Source organism: Saccopteryx leptura, chromosome 1, assembly GCF_036850995.1.
Source record: "Saccopteryx leptura isolate mSacLep1 chromosome 1, mSacLep1_pri_phased_curated, whole genome shotgun sequence".
Classification (NCBI taxonomy): Eukaryota; Metazoa; Chordata; class Mammalia; order Chiroptera; family Emballonuridae; genus Saccopteryx; species Saccopteryx leptura.
In genome coordinates, this window is record NC_089503.1 from 197,340,340 (window position 1) to 197,365,572 (window position 25,233).

At 50.3% G+C, this 25,233-nt stretch overlaps 1 protein-coding gene across 5 annotated transcripts in view; it reads left to right on the forward strand.

Annotated features, from left to right (window-relative positions):
- Positions 1-21,524, forward strand: part of LOC136405170 (bifunctional heparan sulfate N-deacetylase/N-sulfotransferase 3-like) — an 88,595-nt gene extending 67,071 nt beyond the window's left edge. For 3 of the 5 annotated variants that reach the window (XM_066384268.1, XM_066384290.1, XM_066384273.1), the window contains 6 exons: positions 2,767-2,890; positions 6,456-6,630; positions 10,252-10,422; positions 11,745-11,854; positions 17,659-17,761; positions 19,634-21,524. In XM_066384268.1, the coding sequence (XP_066240365.1) occupies positions 2,767-2,890; positions 6,456-6,630; positions 10,252-10,422; positions 11,745-11,854; positions 17,659-17,761; positions 19,634-19,753 (803 nt within the window). In that variant the 3' untranslated portion in view covers positions 19,754-21,524. Of the gene's footprint in view, positions 1-2,766; positions 2,891-6,455; positions 6,631-10,251; positions 10,423-11,744; positions 11,855-12,763; positions 13,469-17,658; positions 17,762-19,633 lie in introns of those variants that run through there. The other 2 variants (XM_066384282.1, XM_066384299.1) reach the window with 2 other exon arrangements.
- The last annotated feature ends 3,709 nt before the right edge of the window (positions 21,525-25,233 follow it).

Consider the following 25,233-nt stretch of genomic DNA (forward strand, 5'->3'; position numbering starts at 1 on the left):
TTTTCTGACCATTGATAAATTACATCATTCTTTTCCTGATGATGCAAACAATTATATCATCTCCATTTTTTGTTGTTGTTTGTCTTATTCATGATGGTCATGCTGTTAAAAGCAAACAACATGATTTTATTACAATTCTTTAAAATAACATTCAGAAAAAAAAGCTCTTGGTTGATCAAAGAAAGGAATTAATCTGCTTTCTTTGTTTCACATGTTAGTAGCCATACTTTCTACCCTTACAAGATTTTATTCTTTTTGTTTTTTTAAAATATACATTACTGAATTTTATATCAATAAGTTGTTATTTAAAATAAAGAAAACGAACTACTATTCAGATATGGAACTATTCAGGTGCCTCCACATAAGATACCTCATTTACCCCCCATAAAACCCAGATAGCTGAGTATTTTCTTTCTCACTAAAAAGATAAGAAAACCAGCCCTGGCTGGTTGGCTCAGAGGTAGAATGTCAGCCCGGTGTGTGGAAGTCCCGGGCTAGATCCCTGGTCAGGGCACAGGAGAAGCGCCCATCTGCTTCTCCACTCCTCCCCCTCTCCTTCCTCTCTCTCTCTCTTTCCCTCCCGCAGCCAAGGCTCCATTGGAGCAAAGTTGGCCCCAGCGCTGAGGATGGCTCCATGGCCTCTGCCTCAGGCACTAGAATGTCTCTGGTCACAACAGAGCAATGCCCCAGATGGGAGGAGCATCGCCCCCTGGTGGGCATGCTGAGTGGATCCCGGTCAGGGCGCATGTGGGAGTCTGTCTGTCTGCCTCTCTGCTGCTCACTTCAGAAAAATACAAAAAAAAAAAAAGATAAGAAAACCAAGACTGGGGTTAGATAACTTCTCTTTCAAGTTCACACAGCTGATCCGTATTAGAAAGAGAACTCCTGATCCTAGAATTATACCTGCTCTAGAAAGATTTACTCCACTGTGGATTTCAAAGAATGGTGCATTTTTCTCCCAATAAGTTATAGATTGTGTCCCATGTTTCTGTTAAGTCAGGGATGTTCAGTGTGCTGAATCAGAAATCCTGGGTCCAGGCTCAACTCCCTGTGTGATCACACACACTCACATACACACTCGCACTCTCACACACACTCACACACACACTCACACACTCACACTCACTCACACACACTCACATACATGCTCACACACACACTCATACGCTCACACACACACACACTCACACACACACACCCCAGCCACTGTGATGATTGCTGAAGTTTGCAAACCACTGTGTTAAGTCAAGTTGTGAAGAAAAACAACATTTTTGCCCTGTTTCCCATAGATGACTACATTTCATTCCTGTAGTTATCTGTGAGGGGAGACAAAACGTCTGTTGTCAGGCTGAGGTATCATCTGGGAAAACTGCCTCTTCTCACTCATCTTTTTCGGCAATACTGCTGGTAACTGAGTTATTTCAACAGTTTTTCTGTTGTGCTGATACAGTAGGTTTAAGTGCAATACTAAATAAAGCTTATCGGAGAGATAAGAAAATTCCAAACTTGACACACAGCCACAGGACATTGCTGCTAAGCAAGATTAGAATGGCAGTTTCTCCAGGCGAGAGAAATGCCATCAGGACTGGTCTGATGACCGCTGCTAAGCTATTGACCGGGTGTACAGGGAGCAGGTCCCGCCCCCAACCCAACTGTGTAATGGCGTAAATCACTGCCGAGCAGTGAGACGGAGGGGGCATTACCCTCTCAGAAGTACTGAGTGCAGAGGCCAGGAATATCTCTGTATAAATGCAGTCACCACGCAAGCATCTGCTTCAGTCTCCAGCGGACGGAGCTCAGACTGCCCTGCCTTCTCCCCTCGCGGGCCAACAAAGCCACACCCTGAACCCAGAATGTGGGCTCTAACACACTGCTTATATGGTTTATGACATTGCGCACTTGTTAAAAACTCACACTCTTTGTGTATGTGACAGAGACAGAGAGAGACAGAAAGAGGGACAGATAGGGACAGAAAGACCCGAAGGGAGAGAGATGAGAAGCATCAATTCTTTGTTGTGGCACCTTAGTTGTTCATTGATTGCTTTCTAATGTGTGCCTTGATGAAGTGCAAATTCTGTAAGTGATGTCACTGAGAAGGGGCACCAATGTGTGCTTCACATTTAGCAATTTACATAATTTTTTACACTATTTTTCAGGACTGCGTAAGTACATTCAAACCAGAACAGACTGGTTGAAAAGTTAAAGTCTGCCTCAAGTTCAATCAGTGTTCATAGCCCTCAGGAAGCACTTTATAGGAAGAATGCAAGTATTGATTTACTTAATGTAATACCATCTATTAGATAGGGACATCTTTTGTCCATGGGGCGCTTTACTCATGTTAGAGTATTTGCAGGTCCAACAGGCCTCTTCACCCCCAGAGAAAGCCCACGAAATAAGCAAGGCAGGTGGTTTTCTGCCAACAAAGCCAAGATGAGGAGATGCGGTAGCCAAAGCCACCCCCCCAAATCTGTGGTTGAGCTGAGCTGGAGCCCAAAAAACCAGCTCTTTGAACCCCACAGCAGGTTTCTTCCTCCAATCACACTAGCTTCGCACTGTTAGAGTTTGCTGCTTTTTTTAATTGCTGGCTGCCTCTTCACTTTAATTCAAGGGGTCACTTTAATTCAAGGAGTCTACCTCCGGGTGTCCGACTGGGTCGCTGTACGACGTCGTGCACGACATCGTGCACTGGTGACTTTGCAGTACTGACGAATAGCAGGGTGCTGTGTGTGCATTGAACTAACCTGTGACTCTCTGCTGTCTTTGCAGGAACCACTGCTCTGCATCTGTTCCTGGCCATGCACCCCTCCATCCTTAGTAACTCCCCCAGCCCCAAAACCTTTGAGGAGGTACAGTTCTTTAATAGAAATAACTACCACAGGGGGATTGATTGGTAAGATGGGTTATTAGTATCAATCTAAAAGTATTATGTACTATGCCCCCTGTACAATTAGCACCCACATTTGTAATCGTAAAACGTCCATAGCCACCAACGAGGGCTGTCCTCGGCACCTTTGGCGTTGGCTTGCATACGAGGAGGAGCACAGACAGGACTGATAGCAAGGTTTTCTCAGTGTCCACGGGGATGCGGGGGCCCCCGGAAGGCCCGCTCATCAGTCATTACAGTTTGCATTCATTATCTTTACTGTTGGTGATTCCGGACGTGAAGTCAGGAAAACACTTTCATAGCTTGCTCCTGTATGCTCTTTCTGTTAGAGAGAGGCCACCGTCCACGTACGTAATTTCCTGTTTTGTTTTGGCATAAAAAGGAGATACATAGAACTAGAAATGTTGTATTTCATGAATGATGAAAGCCATAAAAAAAAATTTCAACATGATACAAAATTTAATTTTTGGCCTCTGAATTCAAATTAGAAATCTATCAACCATCTGAGGAAAAGAGTTGAATTAAAAGTTTCAAGTATCTTATACACACAGAACGCAGTCATAGAGATACAGCGTTGCTGTAGGAACAGGGGGGCAAGCATGTTTCTCATCAAATAAGCCTACAGGTCTTGCTGTGAAGACGTCACTTCTGAGCAGAAAGTGGTATAACCAAGTGGAATTCTCATAAAATGTCTGGAGCACGGGCCTAAGTATTTTGCATGTGTTTGAGCATAACACGTGCTTATGTATTAACCTCTGCTGCCCAAATGTACGATCACCATTTTATAAAGTGTAATGCCCTCAGGACTGGCGGGGGGATCATCTGAATGGGAAGATGTAGCAATGGGTCGAGAATCCCCTGAGCAACTACCAGGACTGGCATACATCCCAGCTCCTCAGTCATGCTTGACATCCACTCGGGTCCTGTGCAGGAACAATCGTGAGAATCTAGAAAGTACCCACAACATCAGCTGCCCTTCGAACGCCAGCTCAAATGCCCGAGCCCATGGAAGGAGGACGGTCGTGTCAACCCTGGGATGGAGTGGGGAGGAACCCCAAGTCGGGGTTCCCTGGAACTTGGGAGCGTCTACAAGAATAACCAACAAGAAAGAGAAAGCCATTCGCGAGTCAGCACTGTGCGGGGAGGGGTCACCCATGGGGACAGAGAGTCCGTAGAGCAGTTTACAAAAGAGATGTCCTAAATAAGCAGAAAGCGATGGGGCCATTAAACATCTTGATGATGACTCACTGCAGACACCCAAATGGCAGACGCTTTTGACTGGCAAATTAGACGTTTGGAAGAGGCAATTAGCACAAATAGCAAATAATCGTAACTGCAATTGTCAGTGTATTAGCAGTAACGACAGCTTTGCGCTCAGCATCAAACGCATTCCATCCTCAGACCGGCCGTGCCTCTCTACAAAGGGTCAGCACCTTGGCTGTCCCTCTGGGGGCTGCAGAGCCACCAGGTTGAGGATGACGTGCCTCAGGGTGACAATCTGCACCCGGTCTGCTCTGCTTGGAGAGCCAGGTAAAACCAGGGCTGCCTTCTGTGACAGTCAGCCTCACATGGGCATATGCCCCAGCAAAGCAGGGAAAATAAAATTTAGAAAACTCCAATGTGGATGAGGCTCTGGCCCGTTGGCTCAGTGGTAGAGCGTTGGCCCAGCGTGTGGAAGTCCCGGTCAAGGGACACAGCGGGTTCAATTCCCGGCAAGACACACAGGAGAAGCACCCATCTGCTTCTCCACCCCTCCCCCTCTCCTTCCTCTCTGTCTCTCTCTTCCCCTCCCGCAGCCAAGGCTCCATTGGAGCACAGTTGGCCCAGGTGCTGAGGATGGCTCCATGGCCTCCACTTCAGGTGCTAGAATGGCTCCATCCGCAACAGAGCAATGTCCCAGATGGGCAGAGCATCATCCCCTGGTGGGCATGCCGGCTGGATCCCGGTTGGGTGCATGCGGGAGTCTGTCTGTCTGCCTTCCTGCTTCTAACTTTGGAAAAATACAAAAAAATTTTAAAAATAACTCCAATGTTAATGAGATGATAGCCAAGATTAGCAATCAGAAGATGTACAAAAAATGATTCCGCGTCCAGTTAAGTTACATATGTTATGGTTTGAGAATTAATTTTCATAATTGCATGGGGCCGCCGTGGAGGGCTGGCATGGAGGTGGACAGCCATGGAAGGCGGCAGCTCATGTTCAGAGCCTCTCCACATCTCCATCTGGCTTCGAATAAAATCACTTGGAAATACTCAGGGTCAACCCAAGTAGCAAAGAAATGGGGAACATTGCGAAAATCACATTTTTCGGTTAAAAAAAACAAAGTGCTGAGTTGTTATGGAAACAGTACGGCTTTACATGAGGCAGACATTGGCTTTTAACCCCCAAACTGTTCACCCAACTCTCGCTTTTTGCTGAGTCGTTGTATAACCTGAATCCCATAGTCTCACGGTGTGGACCTGTGCCCAGCCTGGCAGCATGAAGCTGAGTTCTATTTATGTACTTATCAGCCCAGACGACACTGCTCAGGTACCAGTAAGGACCAGCCATGGCCGCAGATGAACGTGGCGTTGACCCCCCAACGTGTGCCCTGTGAAATCACGGGGGTCCATCTGAGAGCCACAGATGTATGAGTGGGTGTTCTGGCCCTTCTGCTGCGAGCACAGACCACCGCCGGGAGGGCGGGCAGTTTTCAGAAAGTAAACGTCCTCTGAGACCAGCACTCTCTGCTCTTCTTCTGTGACCTGTGGAACCTTCCTCCGAATAAGCAAGCTTGAGACGTACTCGGACCAAGTAAGAGACCAGGAGGACTAAGCGCCCCTGGAAACCAGGGTGAACTTCCACAGGAACACGTGTCCTGACATCGGGCACCTGCTGTCCACATCACGTGCACCAGACAGACAGCGGATGGGACGCTCCCTACATGTGTGTCTGCCGCTTTCCTCCCCACAGGATGCCAAAGGGACACACTGCCATGAGCCAGTTCCCAGAAACATGAAAGGCTTTCTTCACTGCCCAGAGCTTTAAGACGTGACTTGGTCACACCAGCCACACCGTGCAGTATGTGCCCTGCTGTCCTACCGGAGGCTGTCTTGTGTTAGACTACTAAAAGGAAACAACACAGTGCACAAAGCAGTCACGACACCAATGTTCACGACCCCCTTGTCCACTAGCAGTGAACTCCCCGGTCGTGGGAGCCCAGCCTCGTGGTGGCTTAGGAAGGGAAGAGGGTGAGGTGGAGGGTGAGGCCCCGGGGACATGTAGGAAGCCTTTACAGGTTGCAGCGGCAGTCTGATCACTGTCTACATTTTTGTTATCTGCCCTCATGGCTCTTTTCCATATTAGATGCCAGGCAGGCAACAGGGAAATGGATTTAGGGAAGCGTTTTCAGACCCAATGATTAGGGCGTGGTCCGTGCATTTTCCCCTCGCTAATTCGCACACGGGACGAATGCCCCAGAGGGAAGGCTCTTGCAGAGGACATGTGATGAGTCTGTAGACACCTCCTATGTCTTCGTCCCGGGGGTGAGCACAAGCCGGAATCCGATCTGGGGAAATACTCCTTTCCGCAGGTACATGGACTTCTTTCCAGCCCCCTCCAACGTCACCATGGACTTCCTCTTTGAGAAGAGCGCCAATTATTTCCACTCAGAGGAGGCGCCCAGAAGAGCCGCCTCTCTGGTCCCCAAAGCCAAGATCATCACCATCCTCATTGACCCGTTGGACCGAGCCTACTCCTGGTACCAGGTAAGGAGACCATAGCGTCCAGCAGGTGCAAGGGGCAAGGCAGACTGGAGGGCGGGTGGTGTTCGGCAATCGCCCCCACCTCAGGGGGCAAATACGAAAGTATTTGCTTGCGAGGTTTTATCTCTGCAGAGGAGTGGACACGTTTTTCTTTGCAGCCAGAGAGAAACTAACTTGACTAATTGTGTGCCCATTGGGTTAATTTATGGAGTAAAATGCATTCCTGCGGTGAAGAAACTAACACATCACAAACTGATCCTGACTGATGTATAGCTGTGCTTTTAGACATCTGCATTTTAAAAGTAAAATGCTATAGTCATTTAAAGTCCTTATGTTTCTCCTAAAAAAAATATACAATCTCAGTTTGACTTCCAAGGAATATACATAATTGATCCCCTCAGAGAAAAAGGCACAGGTGCCCCCTGCAAAGGGCAGAGAGTCGATATTTTGGGCTTCGCTGGCCAGGGGGTTGATCTCTGCTGAAATCCCGCCCTCGTATTTTGAAAGCAGCTGTAGAGACTGTGTCAATGAATGAACCCTGCTGTGTTCCAATAAAATTTTATTTATAACAAAAAAGGGCAAAACCCACTTAGCCCCGTGGACTGTCGATGGATGACCCTGACCCTAGAAGAGCTTACATAAGGGCTTGTGCTGAAAAGAACAATGGAGCAGCAAAACCAGATGTAAAGCATTCTTCACATCAGGAGCCAGCCGGTCCAACCCTGCTTATGCTAGCCATTCTCAGACCTTCATTGCTCTTGTGTCTGATGTCAGTTAGGACCGAAGAATCTCTTTGAACTAAGTTAACAGACTAACAAAAACCCTGGTCTAGTAAATACATTTTGCTTTAATGAATTATTAAAAAACAATTTAAAAAACACAAAAACAACTGCTCCATTGACATTTTAATCACCAAATGGGAAAAAGGTTTAATTAAAAGCCATCAGAAGTTAAATACGAGAACATAAGATTAATTGAATGCATGTGCTTAGTCTCTGGGATCCTTGCTTAACTCTTCCCCAGCTGGGTAACTTAAAAAACCGCTCTCCTGGCCCTGGCCGGTTGGCTCAGTGGTAGAGCGTCGGCCTGGCGTGCAGAAGTCCCAGGTTCAATTCCCAGCCAGGGCACACAGGAGGAGCGCCCATCTGCTTCTCCACCCCTCCCCCTCTCCTTCCTCTCTGTCTCTCTCTTCCCCTCCCGCAGCAAGGCTCCATTGGAGCAAAGATGGCCCGGGCGCTGGGGATGGCTCCTTGGCCTCTGCCCCAGGCGTTAGAGTGGCTCTGGTCGCAACAGAGCGACGCCCTGGAGGGGCAGAGCATCGCCCCCTGGTGGGCAGAGCGTCGCCCCCTGGTGGGCGTGCTGGGTGGATCCCAGTCGGGCGCATGCGGGAGTCTGTCTGACTGTCTCTCCCCGTTTCCAGCTTCAGAAAAATACAAAAAAAAAAACAAACAAAAAAAAACGCTCTCCTGGTATTGATGTGCTCACGCCTTCTTTGAGTAGCTGTAGTGACTGATGGCCACGTGCAAAGCACTGTCCTGAGTGCGATTAGAAGATATTAAAGGTGTGCATGACACTCGAGGCCACTCTCCGTGGAATCGGAGAAATGTGTGTAAATCACCAGTGTGTAGATCGGGGTCCCCAAACTTTTTACACAGGGGGCCAGTTCACTGTCCCTCAGACCGTTGGAGGGTTGGACTATAAAGAAAACTATGAACAAATCCCTATGCACACTGCACATATCTTATTTTAAAAGTAAAAAAAAAAACAGAACTGGAACAAATACAATATTTTAAATAAAGAACAAGTAAATTTAAATCAACAAACTGACCAGTATTTCAATGGGAACTATGCTCCTCTCACTGACCACCAATGAAAGAGGTGCCCCTTCCAGAAGTGCGGTGGGGGCCGGATAAATGGCCTCAGGGGGCCGCATGCGGCCCACGGGCTGTAGTTTGGGGACCCCTGGGTAGATCAAGAAGTATTAAGGGACAGACAGACGGCTACCGAGTGGTGGGGCCCATCTGATAAAGACCACGGGGAACAGCAGGCTAGGCACCTTCATCGGCTGCAGCAGGGGGGCTCATCCACCAGAGGAGTTATACTGGGGCATCTCCCTAAAACTGGGAAGGATTTGTAAGGGGAGAAACTTAGGTCAGATTAAAAATGGAGTGTTTTGATCGGCACCAAAGCCGGCTCAGGCGTGTGTAAGGGGGTTATCAGCGGGTCAGGGCTGAGAAGCCGTCTGAAGGCCCTGTTTCCTTGGCAACTCGAAAGTTAAGATAAACCCCATATCGGAAGCTCTGGATCCAAGTGGAAACATGGCTCCCTGTCTCCAGGTGAGACAGGGGGTTCCTCTCCCACTGATAGGATTCCAAGTAGGTAATTTCCTGGTGATCTCAGATACTAGGGAGTCGGGTTCCTCGGCACAGGGTCTTCTTATGGTTGAACAAAAGCGGTTTCTCCAGCTTTGCAACAGGAAGAACGCAGTATCGGGCAGGTTTTGTGGCCAGGGCGGGGGCGGGGTCACGTGCAGCAGACGGGGACCTCAGGCCTCATGACAAAAGCCCACCTGACGGAGGGAGGTGCCCTGGAAAGCACAAAGCCACAACTGCCCACTGGCCATCCAAGGCGCATCCCTAGAGCCATCCCTGACATCAGCAGGAGCCCCCGGCTGCACGTGATGGCTTTGATTCTGAGTCCTTCACTTTTCAATGAGCCCTGTGACTCAGAAAGAAGGAAGAAAGTCGTAGCCCGGCACCCACTTAGACCTTGAAACATGGGGACTTGATCGAAAAGGGAGGTTGCAAGACTGCAGGCTAACGAAACACCCTGACTCTCACATATAAATCACACGCAGTGGCGAGACGCAGGCCTCTCCATGCCCGGCAGGGTGTGTGCGGTGCCGCCGTGTGAATCTCAGCTGCTCCGAACTTGCTGTTCAGGTGCAGTCACACCACGTGCCCAGCCCTGAGCCCGAGTATCTATGGGGCAATTCAGGGAAAAGGGGATTTCCTCAGACCCCCCTCCCTGAGCCACTATGAAACACTTCCCTGTTGGGGTTGCCACTCTCTGCATTTTCTATACAATAGACGACCCCCATTCATCGCCAAGGTTACCGCCAGGTAAAGTAACGTGGGCTTTTGTTCGTGAGGTGCACGTGATTAAAACTGGGGGTGTCCTGCCATCCCCCACTTCAAGTAGACAACAGAGCGTCCCCAGGGCAGCAGGACCAACCTCGTGGTGGGTGTGAGTTCCATGCACTGTGACACCACTGCACGTGACAGATGCTTTGCTTATTATGGGCTCCAAGGGGGCATCCGTGCAACTAAAAAAAGTTTACTTTCGGAATGAAACATGTATGCTAAGCACTGGGCTCTGTAAACTCGATTAAGGAATCCTATCAATAAGAATTTAGCGCCCACCAGAAAATTCTTCAGAAATGCCTTTTCCTCCGGGTCCCAGCTGGAATTTCTGCTGCTCCAGGAACGGGGTTCCATTCTTCTCCCCGCCCCACCCCACCCCCACAGGGAAACAGCCACTCCTCCCTGGACCTGGAGGCCCCTCAGGAACTGGCCTGTGTGCTGCGCCTGAGCTGCAGGTCTCACCATCTCCCTTCCCTTGCAGCACCAGCGGTCCCACGAGGACCCCGCCGCCCGGAGCTTCAGCTTCTACCAGGTGGTCTCCGCGGGGCCCCGCGCGCCCCCTGAGCTGCGGGCCTTGCAGAAGCGGTGTTTGGTCCCAGGCTGGTACGCCAGCCACCTGGAGAGATGGCTCCTGTACTTCCCCCCCTTCCAGGTACGTGCAGGAGGGACTCACCTGGCAGCAAGGGCCCTTATCTTGGTGGCTCTGCCCCCCACCCCACCCCGGGATGGAGAGAAGTGTCACCTCATTCAGACGGCCACCAGCATTTACTCCTTCCTTGTCAATAATGAGGCAGTGGCCATGGATGAAGAGGAGGCAGAGGTAGAAAGTTGGTTCAGCTTGCTTTCTGAGAGTGTTCCAGGATCATTCTCGGGGCTCGGGTCCCAGCTCCCATCCCCAACTCTGACTCAGAGGGGAGAGCAGTCGCCCCCTCCACCAAGCAAGGTAGAGGCTGTTTAGCTGAATTAAGTGTCATCATCTCCCTCTGCACCACCTTGCTGAGTTGGTCCCAGGTTGTCCCTGGCCACCTGCGCCTCTCCTTTGCCGACATGACGGAGTCACAGCCAACCTCACAGCAGACGTGCCCGTGTATCCGGGACCATGTGGTCTGGTTCAGTCTCACAGCGGCGGCCGCACACATGGCTCTCTGAATGTGCATCATGGTGGTGGAAAATGTAACAATGCAGTTCCGTGGTCACACTACCCATGTTTCCACTGCTCTGTTAGCCATCAGGGGGATGCCACACCTGGGGAATGTGACGGTCTTCACAGAACGCCGGACGGAGCAGCACTGGTCTGGGCTCAGTAGAGACATTGGCAAGGACATGTGAGAGAGACTGGCGCTGCTGCTGGCTTGGTAGCTGTCCCTCACGGTGTCCCGTCACTCCTCTCGCGAGGCCTGTCCCCCTCCACACCAGAGCCAGAAGCAAAGTCTTCTGCTCAGGCCGTTGGCTGAGGAACTATTGTCCACGTTTGGGTCTCTGGGAATCTCTTATTCTGTCACCGGATTAGCAAAGTATTCCTTCAGACTTGATGGTGCTCCCCCTTCGAGTGGCACCTTGGAGAACGACGTGTCCCCTGTGTCATTACATGAGGTCTCCTTATAACCCTTTCTACCTGTCTAGAGCACGCCTTCCCAGTGCGAAGGAGGGAGTCTGAGATGTGTAGGTTTTAGACTTGTTCCCATTTGTAATTTTATAGTCACGTTTCCTAAGCTCCCTTGGTCCCCTCCAAGGGCTCTTCATTTGTTTGTTTTCCCAGTGTCTGCAGAACGCCTCTGATCAATCCGTGAGATTTGCAGCTAGCTCCCGGTCATTAGCGAGGATGGCCTGGTTTAGTCTAAGAACAGTGCATGCCAATCCCCTGGGTGCCGGCCTCTTGCTGAATAAATTCAGGGGGTGGGAGAGTTTAATCGTGCTGTTCCATGCCTTTTCTCAACGTCCGCTGCCTCTTTTTTCTTTTCTTTGGTGATTTAGTTGCTAATTATCGACGGGCAGCAGCTAAGAACGGACCCTGCCCCCGTGATGGATGACGTCCAGAAGTTTCTTGGAGTCCCTCGCCATTACAATTACTCGGAAGCTTTAATGTAAGTTGCTGTGCTTGTGGCTCTCTTGGGGTTCCGGCAGAGAACTGGGTTTAAAGAAACTGTCATTTGGGGACACAATTGTCAGGTCCACTGTCCCGCACACACTGGTTCCAGCCCGGGTTCACGTCCAACGCTCAGGGGAGAACGCTTCAGCCGTGTGGCCGAGAAGGGTCCTGACTCCTCGGTCGATTTCTAACGAGGAAAGGTTTCCCCTGGAAGGGAAGTCGAGAAACAAAACCACCATCGTGAACCTCGAAACCAACCACTCACCGTACAGGACGCCACCTGTAAGTTGGGGGTGCTGAAGCCATTTAACAGACAATGCTGGGACCCCATGGAGGCCTGAGAAGTGGTCAGCCAGCGGTCTGTGAGCAGGCTTCTCCCTCCCTTCTGCAGGGTTAGGGAACAGTGCATGACAGCCAGAGCACCCGGCGACAGGGCGCAGGCAGAGGGAGGTGTGGGGGCGTGGCCATGAGGCCCACAACCATGTTTGACTCTCTGTCTGACTTGTGACCTCCCCAGCGGGGGCCTCAGCGGTCACCGCTCTGGTGTGGCTTGCTCTCACTGCTCCCCTCTGATTCTCTGAGGCAAAGGCTCCACTGGGCAGGGACCAGGCTGAAACAATCAGGGACACCAGGACTTAGGAGGCAGTTCTGCTCAGGGCTGTGCAGACGTCAGGGTAGGGGGACCTCCTTACCTGTGCACCCCCCTCATCGTCGGAACCCTGACTTGGGGCCTCACTGAGCGTGCCCAGTGAGACCTGCTTCTCACTGTCTCTGAACAAGGTTCGGCCACCAGACTGACCGGGGTCATGTTTGTTCCTGTGTCACCAGCCTGCAGCCACTGGAAGACACCGAGTTGGACAAGGCAGGACCTGACTCTGATCGTAAAATATGCACTTAATTCTAGAGTCCTGGACGGCACCTTGAAGAAACTGGAGAAGACTGGACTGTGGGGCTCTCCCTGCATGTGTCCACAGAGATCTCAGGCCTGTGGGTCCGCAGGGTCCTCTCTCCCTGCACTCTTGATCCAACAGCAGTTTCCAAGACAAAGGGCCGGGTTCCTTGGCTCTCAGCAGCCGTGACGGTCAAGTGTCGGCAGAAGAACACGCAGTGCGGTCCAAACCACATGCAGAGACTCATGGGAGAGAGGCGTTTGGGTTTCAAGCATGAGGGAGTCCGGTGGACTCGAGTTCTGAGCCTCCATCCTGGATTCTTTGCCTTTGTTGGCTCCACCGGCCTGCTGACCTCTGAGGTTTCTGGGCCATGAGGACTGGGGGGGCTTGGAGGAGCGAACCCCAAGTTCCCACACAAGTACGAGCCCTGGGGTTAGGGCTTCCAGCTTGACCTGAAGGAAAGTTAAGGGACTTCCGCTTGCAGTTGGAAATTCCAGTCCTCTTTCAGCTTCCTATCTTCCCAAGTATCTCCTCAAGGAGAAAGCTGTCATTTCCTAAGTCAGTTTTCTGTTTCACATGGGCTTATCTTGGGTCCTTGTCATCGAGATCGAGCAGAGGAACACTGTATTTCAGAAAAAAGGGGTGGAGTGTTCTGTAAAGACACGCTCTCCCTCCCACAAGGCAGGCCCATCCCCACGTCCCGTCCCGTATGGTGTGCAGGCCCTCTGCACCAACTCAGGCTCCGCGGCCAGCTCCCCCACCCACCCCACCCCCTGTGGCCCATGGTGCACCTGGGGCGGGGCAGGATAGAACTGCCTGCTGTGGGATTCTCTGGACCTGCTGGGTGCTCAGGGAGTTAAGCTGCAGGAGAAGTCACATGTGGTCTCCTCCGAAGGCCCCACGTCCTGTTCTGGCGGCTGGCCCAGCACAGCCTGTCCGTGGAGATAATGGACAGCCATTCAGTCTCTCCTGGAATGTCCCCTCTTGTCAGCCATCTGTGGGCCAGACACACCTCGTCCACAGCGGCAGTGTGCCTGCTGCTGGTATCTGGAATTCCATGTCCCTGTCGGGAGTCTAGATCGGTCAGGACACTCCGTCGCCTGTGCCCTTTGTCCTTGCCCTCGGTGACTGGTGAAGGCAGCCGGGCTGGGAAGCTGCTCCATGGTGCCCCGACATGCTGGGGATGTGCAGGGAATGAGAGGCATGTTCTCGGGACTGCCACTTAGCAGTTCCCGTTTTTCCTGCTAGGGACAGTGCATGCAGCCTGTCTCCTTGGCTCTTAGAGAAGACGCACCGGAAGCCCTCAGGAGTACGGGGAACGGCTGGCTGACGTGGATCCTCAGCTGACCGCGCACATCAGCTCAGCACATAGCCGAACCCATGAATGGAACCAGGTCTCCCCGGAGGGCCCACCTCCACAGTCACGGCGAGAAGGAGCACTCCCATTTAAGAGGTCTGTGATCTGATTATCCTCAACAGAAGAGATTCCACTTTCAAAACTGTCTTCAAAGAAAAGGTGGGAAGTTTCTCCTGTCAAGAATAGGGTTCATCCCTCTCCACCAGCACCGAAGACAGGGTGACAACTTCCACCAGCGCTCACGCGGTATCGGAACGTCCCATCATGTCTTGACATGACTTAATAATACTCATCACGGACATCGCAGGACCTGCTGAGTATTTAAACATAAGACCCGAATTTCTTAATCCACGTGGGGGGGGGGGGGGATTGCAAATAAGCAGGATAAACTTTAAACAATATAAATGGGAACCTTCTCATTCAATTAAGTAAATGAACACCTTGTAATGCTTGCTCAATGTGACGTCAGTCCCTACCTTGTAGATAGGATCGATATACAGGCATTGTCTTAGCTTCATGGTTTGGGTCATCGAGTGGTTTACTGATCATCTGAGAGAGAGCAGGGGAAATAATGCTTAGTGTGGACGTGCGCTGATTTATAGAAGCTGAAGTGAAAAAAGAGAAACTTTCAATGTTCCCGTGAGCATATCCGTTTACAATGACACCGGGCCATCAAGGTTCCCAACAGGTGCGGTCACACTCGGAAATGCCAGTGAGTGAAATCCCGGAACCTCTTGCCTTGCCTCCTCTGTCACGTGGCCAGTTTGTTAGCATGAGCAGAACCAGGGTGAACCGTGTGGGGAGTTAATGTTAATTTCCGGGAAAACTGTTGGTGCTAAAGGGGTGATAAGGAACGGAAGACCAGGGGCTGAACAGAGACACTGAGTTTGTTTTGTCGTGTGGATGGGGCTTCACAGAGTGACAAAGAACCTGCGCTGCTTCCAGACACAGAATGTCTACTGCATCTAACGTCACTTCTCCCCAGCGGCCGGGTGGGTATCGCCCAGGCCTCTGCCGCCGGGCCAGAGGAGTTCAGGTAAAACTGTGCTGCCCTAAAACCTCTCCAAGTAGCAGAAGCAGCAGTCACAGAAAAGCTGTTGGTGACCCAAAAAAGAGAGCTCAGATGCAAAGTGGGGAAGAAGGAGAAAGCTGTCTGTTCCCATTTCTTAGGATGAATTTGTTTCCTAAAGTGGTTGTAATGTTTCAGCATAGAATAGATTCAGATGTTGCAGGTTGGAATAGATTCAGATGTTGCAGGCTGGAATAGACCCAGATGTTGCAGGTTAGAATAGACTCAGATGTTGCAGGTTGGAATAGACTCAGATGTTGCAGGTCGGAATAGACTCAGATGTTGCAGGTTAGAATAGACTCATGTTGCAGGTTGGAATAGATTCATATGTTGCAGGTCGGAATAGACTCACATGTTGCAGATACACTGTACACGCTGTTTCACAACAACACTGCGTGGCAGGTACCTCCAGCTCCGTTTTTCAGCAAAGAAGCTGGGGCTCAGGACGCAGGACTAGAACCCGGCTCGTCCAATGCAGCGACGTGGCCACCCCCTTACACTCATCAGATTGGGCCAAGATGGGAGCACCTGAGAAAAACAATGTTGCATGTTCCCTAATAAATAATACACCAACAGGAAGTATTTCCCTTTAAAAAAACTGAAACTGGACAAGGGGCTTTGGAAGGTGCCTCCAACTTGATTGCAAACAGAGCCTGTCCCACAAGACACACTGACCCTCACTCTGCACCACAAACATGTAACCATGCGGGGACGCAAACAGAAATACCCCCAAATGTCTGTCATCCCAAAAAGACAGTAGCCCAGGTGGGCGAGAATGTGGAGAGACAGGAACCCTCCTACGCAGCTGACGGTGAGGTGTGCTCCGTGGCTACTCTGGAGAAGCAGTTTTTTGGTGTTTATTAAAATGAAGCAGATGTGCACAGACCCTCCGGTGCACCCCCAGGAGAAACAGGAAGCCCTCAAAGACCCGTTCACCATGGCACTTTCCTAATAGCCCCACACTGGAACCAAGCCACACGTCCACCCGCTGGGAAACGGATTAACAAGAGCTGGCCGAGCCTCACAGCGAGGGGAACAAGGAACTCTCCAGAAGAGACAGCTTTAGAGAAGCAAGCAGACCAGTGCTGGCCTGGTGGGGGCTGGGGGGACCTCCAGGATGGACTGCTCCGGTCTCTAAGGGGCTGGGGCGGGGTGGGGGGAATGTGCCACCCCTGGACTGTGGGCGGGAGTTGTACAACTACAGAGATTTGTGCTGAATGGCACACTGACGATGGGGTGAGTGTCATGATGTGCAAGTGATACCTTCAAAGAGCTGCTGTCAAAAGCAAAGCGTGACAGACTTTTCCTTTTCCTTCTTTCTTTCTTGCTTCACTGTCATTGGGTACACATTCCCAGAGCCCCGCCCACATGAGGCTAAGTGCCATAAAATGGGAAGAAACCTCACTCCAGATCATTAAGGGGTTATAATGAAACATGGTAGTGAACTATAATATAAATTTTATTTATTATTTATTTATTTAATTCAGTGGGAGGAGGGGAGGCAGAGAGACAGACTCCTGCATGCGCCCGACTGGGATCCACCAGGCATGCCCACCAGGGGGTGATGCTCTGCCCATCTGGGGTGTTGCTCCATTGCTTGGCAACCAAGCTATTTTAGTGCCTGAGGTGGAGGCCATGGAGCCATCCTCAGCACCTGGAGCCAACTTGCTTGAACCAGTTGAGCCATGGCTGTGGGAGGAGAAGTGTGTGTGTGTGTGAGAGAGAGAGAGAGAGAGAGAAGTAAGAGGGGGAGAAGTGAGAAGTGAGAGAAGTGGAGAAGCAGATGGTTGCTTCTCCTTTGTGCCCTGACGGGAATCAAATCTGGGACTTCCATGTGCCAGGCTGACAATCTACCGCTGAGCCAAACAACCAAGACCTAAAATATAAATTTAATGTAATGTGCCACCATTACTCTGAGTACAAAATGATAGCACGGAGGTTCAAGTTTACAGGGGCTGTTCCTTTGACACAGAGCCCGAAGCAAAAAAAAAAAAAAAAAAAAAAAACCAAGAAAGTAGCTTTGGAACAGGATTAAATATCTGTTGCTGGAGAATCCTAAAGGTCATTTCTCCACGCTGCCCCTAAACACTTTCTCTCCTGGGTCCTGTGATTGCATGGCACCAGCACTCTGTGGGCCCAGACTTGTGCGGGTGGAGCCTCCCTGGTCACTGTTAAACCCCGGAAAGGGGGAAGAGTGGTCCTAATACTTACAGAACATTTTTATTCCAGAGGCAAGGGCGAGGCTTATTAATTTCTATTAATAGGAGGCCTTCTGCTGACAAATTTTCTGTTAGGAACCTGGCAGTCACACCAATATGACAGATGGGCCAAGAATTCAGAAGCATGCCAAAGACTTCAGGCACAGGGATGTGGTCCAACACAGGCCAATTTCCCTGATTACAGATCAATACCCAAAAAAAAATACTCGTGTTTGGGGTCATTCTATCTTATACATTGCTTAAAAAATATTTTTTTTTTTTTAGATTTGATTCCCACAAAGGTTTCTGGTGTCAGCGACTGGAAGAGGGGAGAACAAAATGTGTAGGGGGGGGCAGAGGGTGGAGACACCCCCCAATGGACCCGCAGGTGAGTGACAGCTTCACACACAGACTCACTGAGCGAAACCCTGGACAGGAGTGGATCCAGTGGCTTAGACAAGGGCGTTAAAAATCAAAGTCCAGCCTTTCTAAAAAACTAAAGGTGGCATTTGGCGTTCACTGCTTCTGGGTGACCTGTTTTGATTTTTCCAGTGATCTGTTGTCACCTGTCAGGCGAGAATGAAGGAAAACTCTAGGGTTTCCCACATTGACTCAGAACAGAAAAGGCAGCATCTCGTTCCAAAAAAGAATGCTACAGCCACAGAAACAGTAGCACTCATAGCGTTAGCTGAATCCCGGGCAGAAAACGGATCAAGTGGAAAATGAAAAAAAGGACCAAAGGCTCTCCATTTCCCCCCCCCCCCCCACTAAGTCTCTCCGGAGTAGTGAGCGTGGCTGGCATAATAACTACTGGTGTGCTAAGGCTGTGAACTGTCAACGGGCCGCTAACACCCTTGCCAGGTTTGGAAATGGTGCCCGCAGGGCCAGCCAGTTAGGTGGTTGTGCCAATCCTCACTCTCAGAAGGTTCAGTCCAAACACCAGAGGGAGAACCGCAGCCCAGTTGTTCAGTTTTGTCCCACATGGGGACATGGGCAGCCAGCAGGCCAAGCATTGTTCCAGGCAGGGCTTCCGTCACAAAGAGGGACAAGGCGAAATGAGCCACTCAGAGAGGGTGCGCAGGGACCTCCGGACACTCAGACTGTCCCCGGGGACTCCGGCTGCTCCCTGGCCTTCTGGTCTGGCAGGGGCAGGGCACAGAATGACCAGGCACCCAGGTGAGAGATATAACTCATCTCCACCTGAGTCTGGGCTGAAGTGCGCCAGCCGGGCCCGTGGGCTGAGCCGGACCAGAACCAGGCAGAGGAGACAGGCGCCCACATAGCCACACAGAGGTCTGGTTCTCTCCCGAGTCCCAGCGAGGCTCAGACGGAGCACCAGCGCTCAGTCCAGGGCCAGCGTGTTGTGTGAAATCATCAATGCAGGATGCAACCTTTCTCTCTGGCATTTAAGATGGGGTGCCCCTGATGCCATTTAAAGGGAAGAGCACAGGGAGTTGAATAAAACCTTTCAGAAGCTTGAACCCGGCTAAGAAATCTCAGCCTAGTCTGAAGGGGGGAGGTGCAGACACAGACACGCCCCCTCGCAGAGTCCCCGACCACGGACAGGCAAGCTGCGTGTGTCAGCCTGCCGATGGCGGCCGCCAAGCACCGACCACCCCACACCTGACAGCGTCGGTTAGGAGAACATCCGCCTTCACCAATGTCAGGATAGCTTCCAGGGCATTCTTTTCCTTCCTCAGCTCACATAGCACAAACGTGCCAGCCTGCAGTCACCTGCGCACTGGCTGCACCTGCAGGGTTGACCCTCCAGTTTTAGTGTCCTGTCAGTGTCCATCAGTGCCTGTCAGTGCCTAAGAGGAACCCACAGTATTCAAAATGTAAATGTAAATGAGTGACGGCAAAGCACCATGTAATAGCACGACTTGCCACGCTCGCTCCTGCCCCAGGGCCGGGACGGCATTCACAGAGCGTACATTACACACTGTCAGTTGTTACATTCTATCTCTAGCCCTCAGTCGAATAATTTTAACATTTAATTCTGCACATGAAATAAACCACTGGTTTCCTACAGAGAGCTCTCTCCCTAGGGAAACAGGGTGTAGACGTCGGGTGGGAGTTCTGAAGAACAGAGTCCCTGCATTTATCTTGGGCTAAATAAATAGTCCACAAGCTCAGCTCAGGGACGACAGAGGTAAGGCCGATCTGGGTACCATCAGGATGTGTGACGTGTGTGACGTGTATGAGCTGTGCTGTCACAAAGCCTAAAGCAGAGCACGCTTCCCCCCTCCCCGCCCCGCAGAGCAGAGCCTTCCTGTCCAGCTACTACTGGGACCACAACATGGAGCTGTCCAGGCTGCTGCACAGGCTGGGCCAGCCGCTGCCCGCCTGGCTGCGGCAGGAGCTGCAGAAGGTGAGGTAGCACCCGGGGCCTCTGCCCCCACGCTCCTGCCCGGAGGGTCCAGAAGCTACCTGAAGGCCAGGTACAGCGATCCCTCTCCAAAGGAGAAAGCAGGATGGAGCTCCCTCCCTGTGCAGGCCAGTGGATGGTCAGAGGAAAGGAAAGGCACTGTCGCAGCTGGGGGCCTGGGGCATTTCTCCTAGCCTGTGCCCCAGCCTGGGCTCACTGCTGACGGCGGCGCCCGGGCCTGGGCTCACTGCGGACGGCAGATGGCAGCGCCCTCGTGCAGAGGTCAGGAGTCACCAACAGGGACGCCAGACACACACGCAGGATGCCCGGTGCCCCAGTGACAGCCACACTCCCCCATGTGGACCAAGGCGGGGTCTCTGCCGGTGTGTATGTTTGCCTATACCTTGTTCTTTGATTCCAGAAAGAAAGCGCACTACGAAACAATAAGGAAATTAATGTCGCACAAAGTGCCCAAAGCCTAACACCCACGGCAGGCACTTCCCAAATAGAAATCCACCCGTGTTTTTCAAATAGCGTGAATCAGAATTTGCGTGAGATCAGAGGGGGAAATTGCTGTATGTAGCGGCTTTCCCTGCATCAACGAAAGATGACCACGGTGGCCAGGGAAACGTGACCGTTTTTTCAGACACGACGTCCAGTGCATTTGTGTGGAAATCACTCACTCCGCCATCCTGGCTCAGTGGTCATCCTGCTGTGAAGCCACTGGGTGGGGGAGAGAAACACACTGAGTACCCCACATGGCAAATACTCACGTCATGTGTGCCCAGGGACTCCTGTCATAGGGAGACACTGTCGGGTCTGAGGATGGGCCGCTGACAGCAGTGTCCCCTCACTCCGGGCCGCAAGTCCTCGGCCGTCCCCCCTGCCCTGCAGAGACACCGGTGCAGACGCTGCAGTGTGAGCCCGTGCCAGAGACAGACTGACCTCTAAGGGTGAATAATATTTTTTTTAAATTTTCCTCAGAACAAAACCTGTGACATGAAAACCAAGGACAGTTTTCTCTAGAGGATGTTACGTTATATTCACCTATGTTATAGAAGAACTACATTTTATCAGATAGTTCCAAATGAAGTTGTACAATGTAGAGATTTGTAATAACAAAAAAAAATTAATGTAGGATTGCTGATCCGACAGTGGCAGCGAGCGATACTTTCCATATGAGGCAGAAAAGAAGGGAAGCAGGTCAGATCCCCTCATGTAACTGTCCTGGAACACAGCGGGACACGGTTACATTTATGGAAATTAATAAATTTATTAGATTAAATGAAGTACAGCGATGAACTAGGCACAGTCCTTCAAACATATTTACACGTCAATTTTAATAACTGTAAAAAACAAAATATTCAAACAGAAAGACTGTCGTACACCTTTTCTTGTGTTAATATTTACTCAATCTTTAAATGTATGCCACCCAGAAAACACTTAGATCATAAATAAATATATTTCCTGCTACGGTCACATAGCCTTTATAAAATGTGCTCAAAGGTATAATTAGAGAAAACAGACCTGCGAGGAAAATGGATAGCCCGAAAACTTTTACAGTCGGACATGTGAAGCTGTATCCACGATTCACTAACAATAGAACAGACTGAGGTCCTTCCCTTACTGTACATTTTTAAAATTACATTATTATTATTAATTCAGTGTTTCCTGAAGTTTCATGTGCCCAAATGACACAAGTTCCTAAACAAACAAGCTATCAGCACAAAGAATTGGCGAAGGAATCCCTTTTAAGAACCCCCCTGCCCCATGCCCCCCACCCCGCGATCCCCACTCCCCACCCAACTGTAGGAACAAACTCAGCGTCATCTGGGCGAGCATGGTGAGCTCAGGCTTCAGGCTCTCTGCTGCCATTCCCGAAGCAGCGATGCCCACTGTGCCCAGACCATGAGCTCGGGGCGCTTACAAAACTGGCCAAGGGGGGTCCACCATAGGGGACTAGACCCCGGGTGTTACATACAGCCCCCTGTTCTCCCTGTGACAACATGTCTACTGATAAAAAGGGGGGGGTAGAAAACAGATACATTTATGTTGTCATGACGAGATGGGCATTGAAACTTCTGAACAAAGCAGCTGACAGCGTGATTTTGTCTCCGTTAACGGGGTCAGCCGGACAGCTCACCCTTTAAGGTCAATATTAAATTAAACGTCGCTTGTGTGATGGAAGGAGGGAAAGGAAAAGATCACACCAAAATCGACTCATTCACAGTCCGGGGGGTTCTGGTCCCTAGAGCGGGAGACCCAAGAGGACTTCTGGCCGGTGCTGTCTGTGGGAGGCGGCGACATCTAGTTCTGGAGGCCGAGCGTACCTCCACACCCTCCCGCTGGCTGGGAAGGTGTTCTGAAAGTAACAAGGACCCATGAAAATGAACAAGAGAGAATGGGATTTTAAACTAGCTTTGTATGGAATTCCTTTCTCATGGCTTAAAATATGAAACTTCCTCAGGACGTGAAACGGTTATTTCCATGTTTATAGCTGTGGTAGTCTTGTCATTCACATTGAATGAAAATTACTGGAAACATTTTCTTTCTTTGGGTTTTTTTTTTTAATTAAAATAATAATAATAATAATAATAATAATAACCTGGACCTAATTCTGATATAGCATGGTACCTCCCTATGTACAACAATAAACTGTGATAAGAAAATGGAGAGTCTGGGCCTGGTGATTATAGGTTACAAGTAGTCAATGGACTCTGTGCTCACCTGGGACAGAGGAGGAGGAGGTGGTCAGAGGACGGAGAGGCTACTAATCCGATTCTGAACGGGCCAGCATGCGGAAAACATCCAAGGAGGACACAAGTAAGTTTACTGTTACTAATATAACCTTTTAAGGATCCTGCTAATCATTTCTTTCTAGTTCTAATAGACATAAAGCAGCTCCTTGGGTCACTCATGGGACCCTAGGACAACCCCAAGGCTGTCACTTCATAGACTTGAAAGATCATAGAAATTCTTATTCCGAAGACTCTCCTCTGCTCCCCGTAAGTGCTCTTCATTCCTCTCGAATGAAGTGCTAGCTGGTCTCTCTTTTATTAAAAATCTAGTAAAACCATCCATACAGGAAAAGGGGGTGGGGAACTTAGACATTTACCAATATTTTCCACTAATTTTCTCCTCTCTATTAGAGCCGCTTCCTTTTCTGGACATCAGAGCCTCTCTGGTCATACCCACCCTGTCCGGTGCTCCCCTGAGTCCTGACAGCTTGTCTCCCACAGACGTCTCCCATCTGGAGTACGCCTCACCCCAGTTTGCTAGGTCAATACTCCACTTTGTGTTCCGTTCAACGGGTTACTGTTTAATAAACCAGCCCCATCAGTGTCACTGGCTTATAATGACATAATCTCATACCTTCCGGAGATCCTAGCCCTGCAGTTTACCGAAGATTTGTCTCAGCCAGAGGCTCACTGGGGAGGAGACACAGACTGCTCAGACATTTCTGTCTGAGGGGGTTTCTCTCGTTTCATCTCACACTCTGTACCTGAGCTCCATTGTCCAAGCTGATCTGCTGCTTCCCGCCTACAACACTGCTGCTGCCCACTTCCGATCCACCCCATGCATGCACACCCCACATGCATGCACACCTCACATGCACACACCCACTTGCACACACACTCCATGCAAGCACCCCCCATGTGCACGCACACCCCACATGCACACACACCCACGTGCACACACACACCCACACACACACACCCCATGTGCATGCACACCTCACACGCATGCACACCCACATACATGCACATCCCACGAGCACGCCCCACAAGCACAGCCCCACATGCACACACACCCCACGCTCGCAACCCCCACGTGTACATACACCCCATGTGCACACACACACACTTGTACATACACCCCATGTGCACACATACACCACACACACCCCACATGCACACCCCATGTGCACACACACCCCACGCATACACACACCCGTCCCCAAATATCTGGCAGTCATGGGAAGGGCAAGAGATACTTGTGGGGGATAATCCTTAAGAAATTATTTGGGACTTCCAGTCAAGATGGTGGTGTGGGTGAGTCTGGTACTCAAATCCTCCCACATTCACATCAAAATTTCAGCTAAACTGCAGCACAACCATCATTCAGAACCACCTGAGATCTGGCTGGATGCAGGACCTACAACTAGGGACATAAAGAAGAAGCCACACAGAGACAGGTGGCCTCTCCTGGGCACCTCCAGGCCCAGCACAAGTAGCAGCCATCTGCACATCACCCCGTAGCCTGTGCTAGGTGGCCTCAGGCAGGATACAGACAGTGGCTGACCTCGTACCTCCCAGAGGTCCCAGAGCCAGGGTGCCCGGTGGATAGCTTCAGGCCACACTGGATTACAACCCTACCATCACCACACATGACACACTCAAGAGGCTGACTCAATGAGCACCAACGTCCCACTGAAACAAGTCCTGCTCTATAGGGTCGACTTCTGCACAGCAGCTCTTCTGTCACAATCACAGCCAGTCCTCACAGCCAACCATCCCAGAGATCAGTCCCTCCCAGGGACACCAAAAGCAATCAAGGCTCACACAACAGGACAGTGCACACAGACCACCCAAGCACACTTGGAGTGCCCAGGTCAGGTGACAGGGGAGGCTGAGCCACTGGGCTCTACAGGACACTGACTACACAGAACCACTCTATCAAGTCTGAGAGACGTAGCAGTTCTACCTAATATTTATATATCGAAACAAACACAGGAAGCGGCCAAAATGTGGAGAGAGAAACAGGTCCCAAATGAAAGAACAGGAGAGATCTCCAGAAAAAGAACTAAGCAAAGCAACCTATCAGATACAGAGCTCAAAACACTGGTTATAAGGATCCTCAAGGAACTTAGAACTTCAACAATGAAATAAGAAGAATAAAAAAAGACATAGAAACCATTAAAAAGAACCAGTCAGAAATGAAGGATACACTAACTGAAATGAAGAATAACTTACAAGGAACCAACAGTAGAGTAGATAAAGCTGAGAATCAAATCAGCGATTTGTAATATAAGGAAGCAAAAAACACCCACTCACAACGGCAGAAAGAAAAAAGAATAAAAAATCTAAGATAGTGTAAGAAGCCACTAGGAGAACTCAAGGCACACCAACATCTGCATCATGGGATGCTAGAAGGAGAAGAGAGAAAGCAAGAAATTGAAAACCTATTTGAAAAAGAAAATCACAGAAAATTTCCCTGACTTGGTGAAGGAAATAGACATACAAGTCCAGGAAACACAGAGAGCCCCAAACAAGATGAACCCCAAGTGGCCCACACCAAGACACATCCTAATTACAATGAAAAATGGTAAGCCCAAAGAGAAAATTTTAAAAGCAGTAAGAGAAAAGCAGTTAGTAACCTACAAGGAAGCTCCCGTAAGACTGTCAGCTGATTTCTCACTAGAAACTTGGCAGGCCAGAAGGGATTGGCGAGAAATATTCGAAGTGATGAAAAATAAGAACCTACACCCAAGA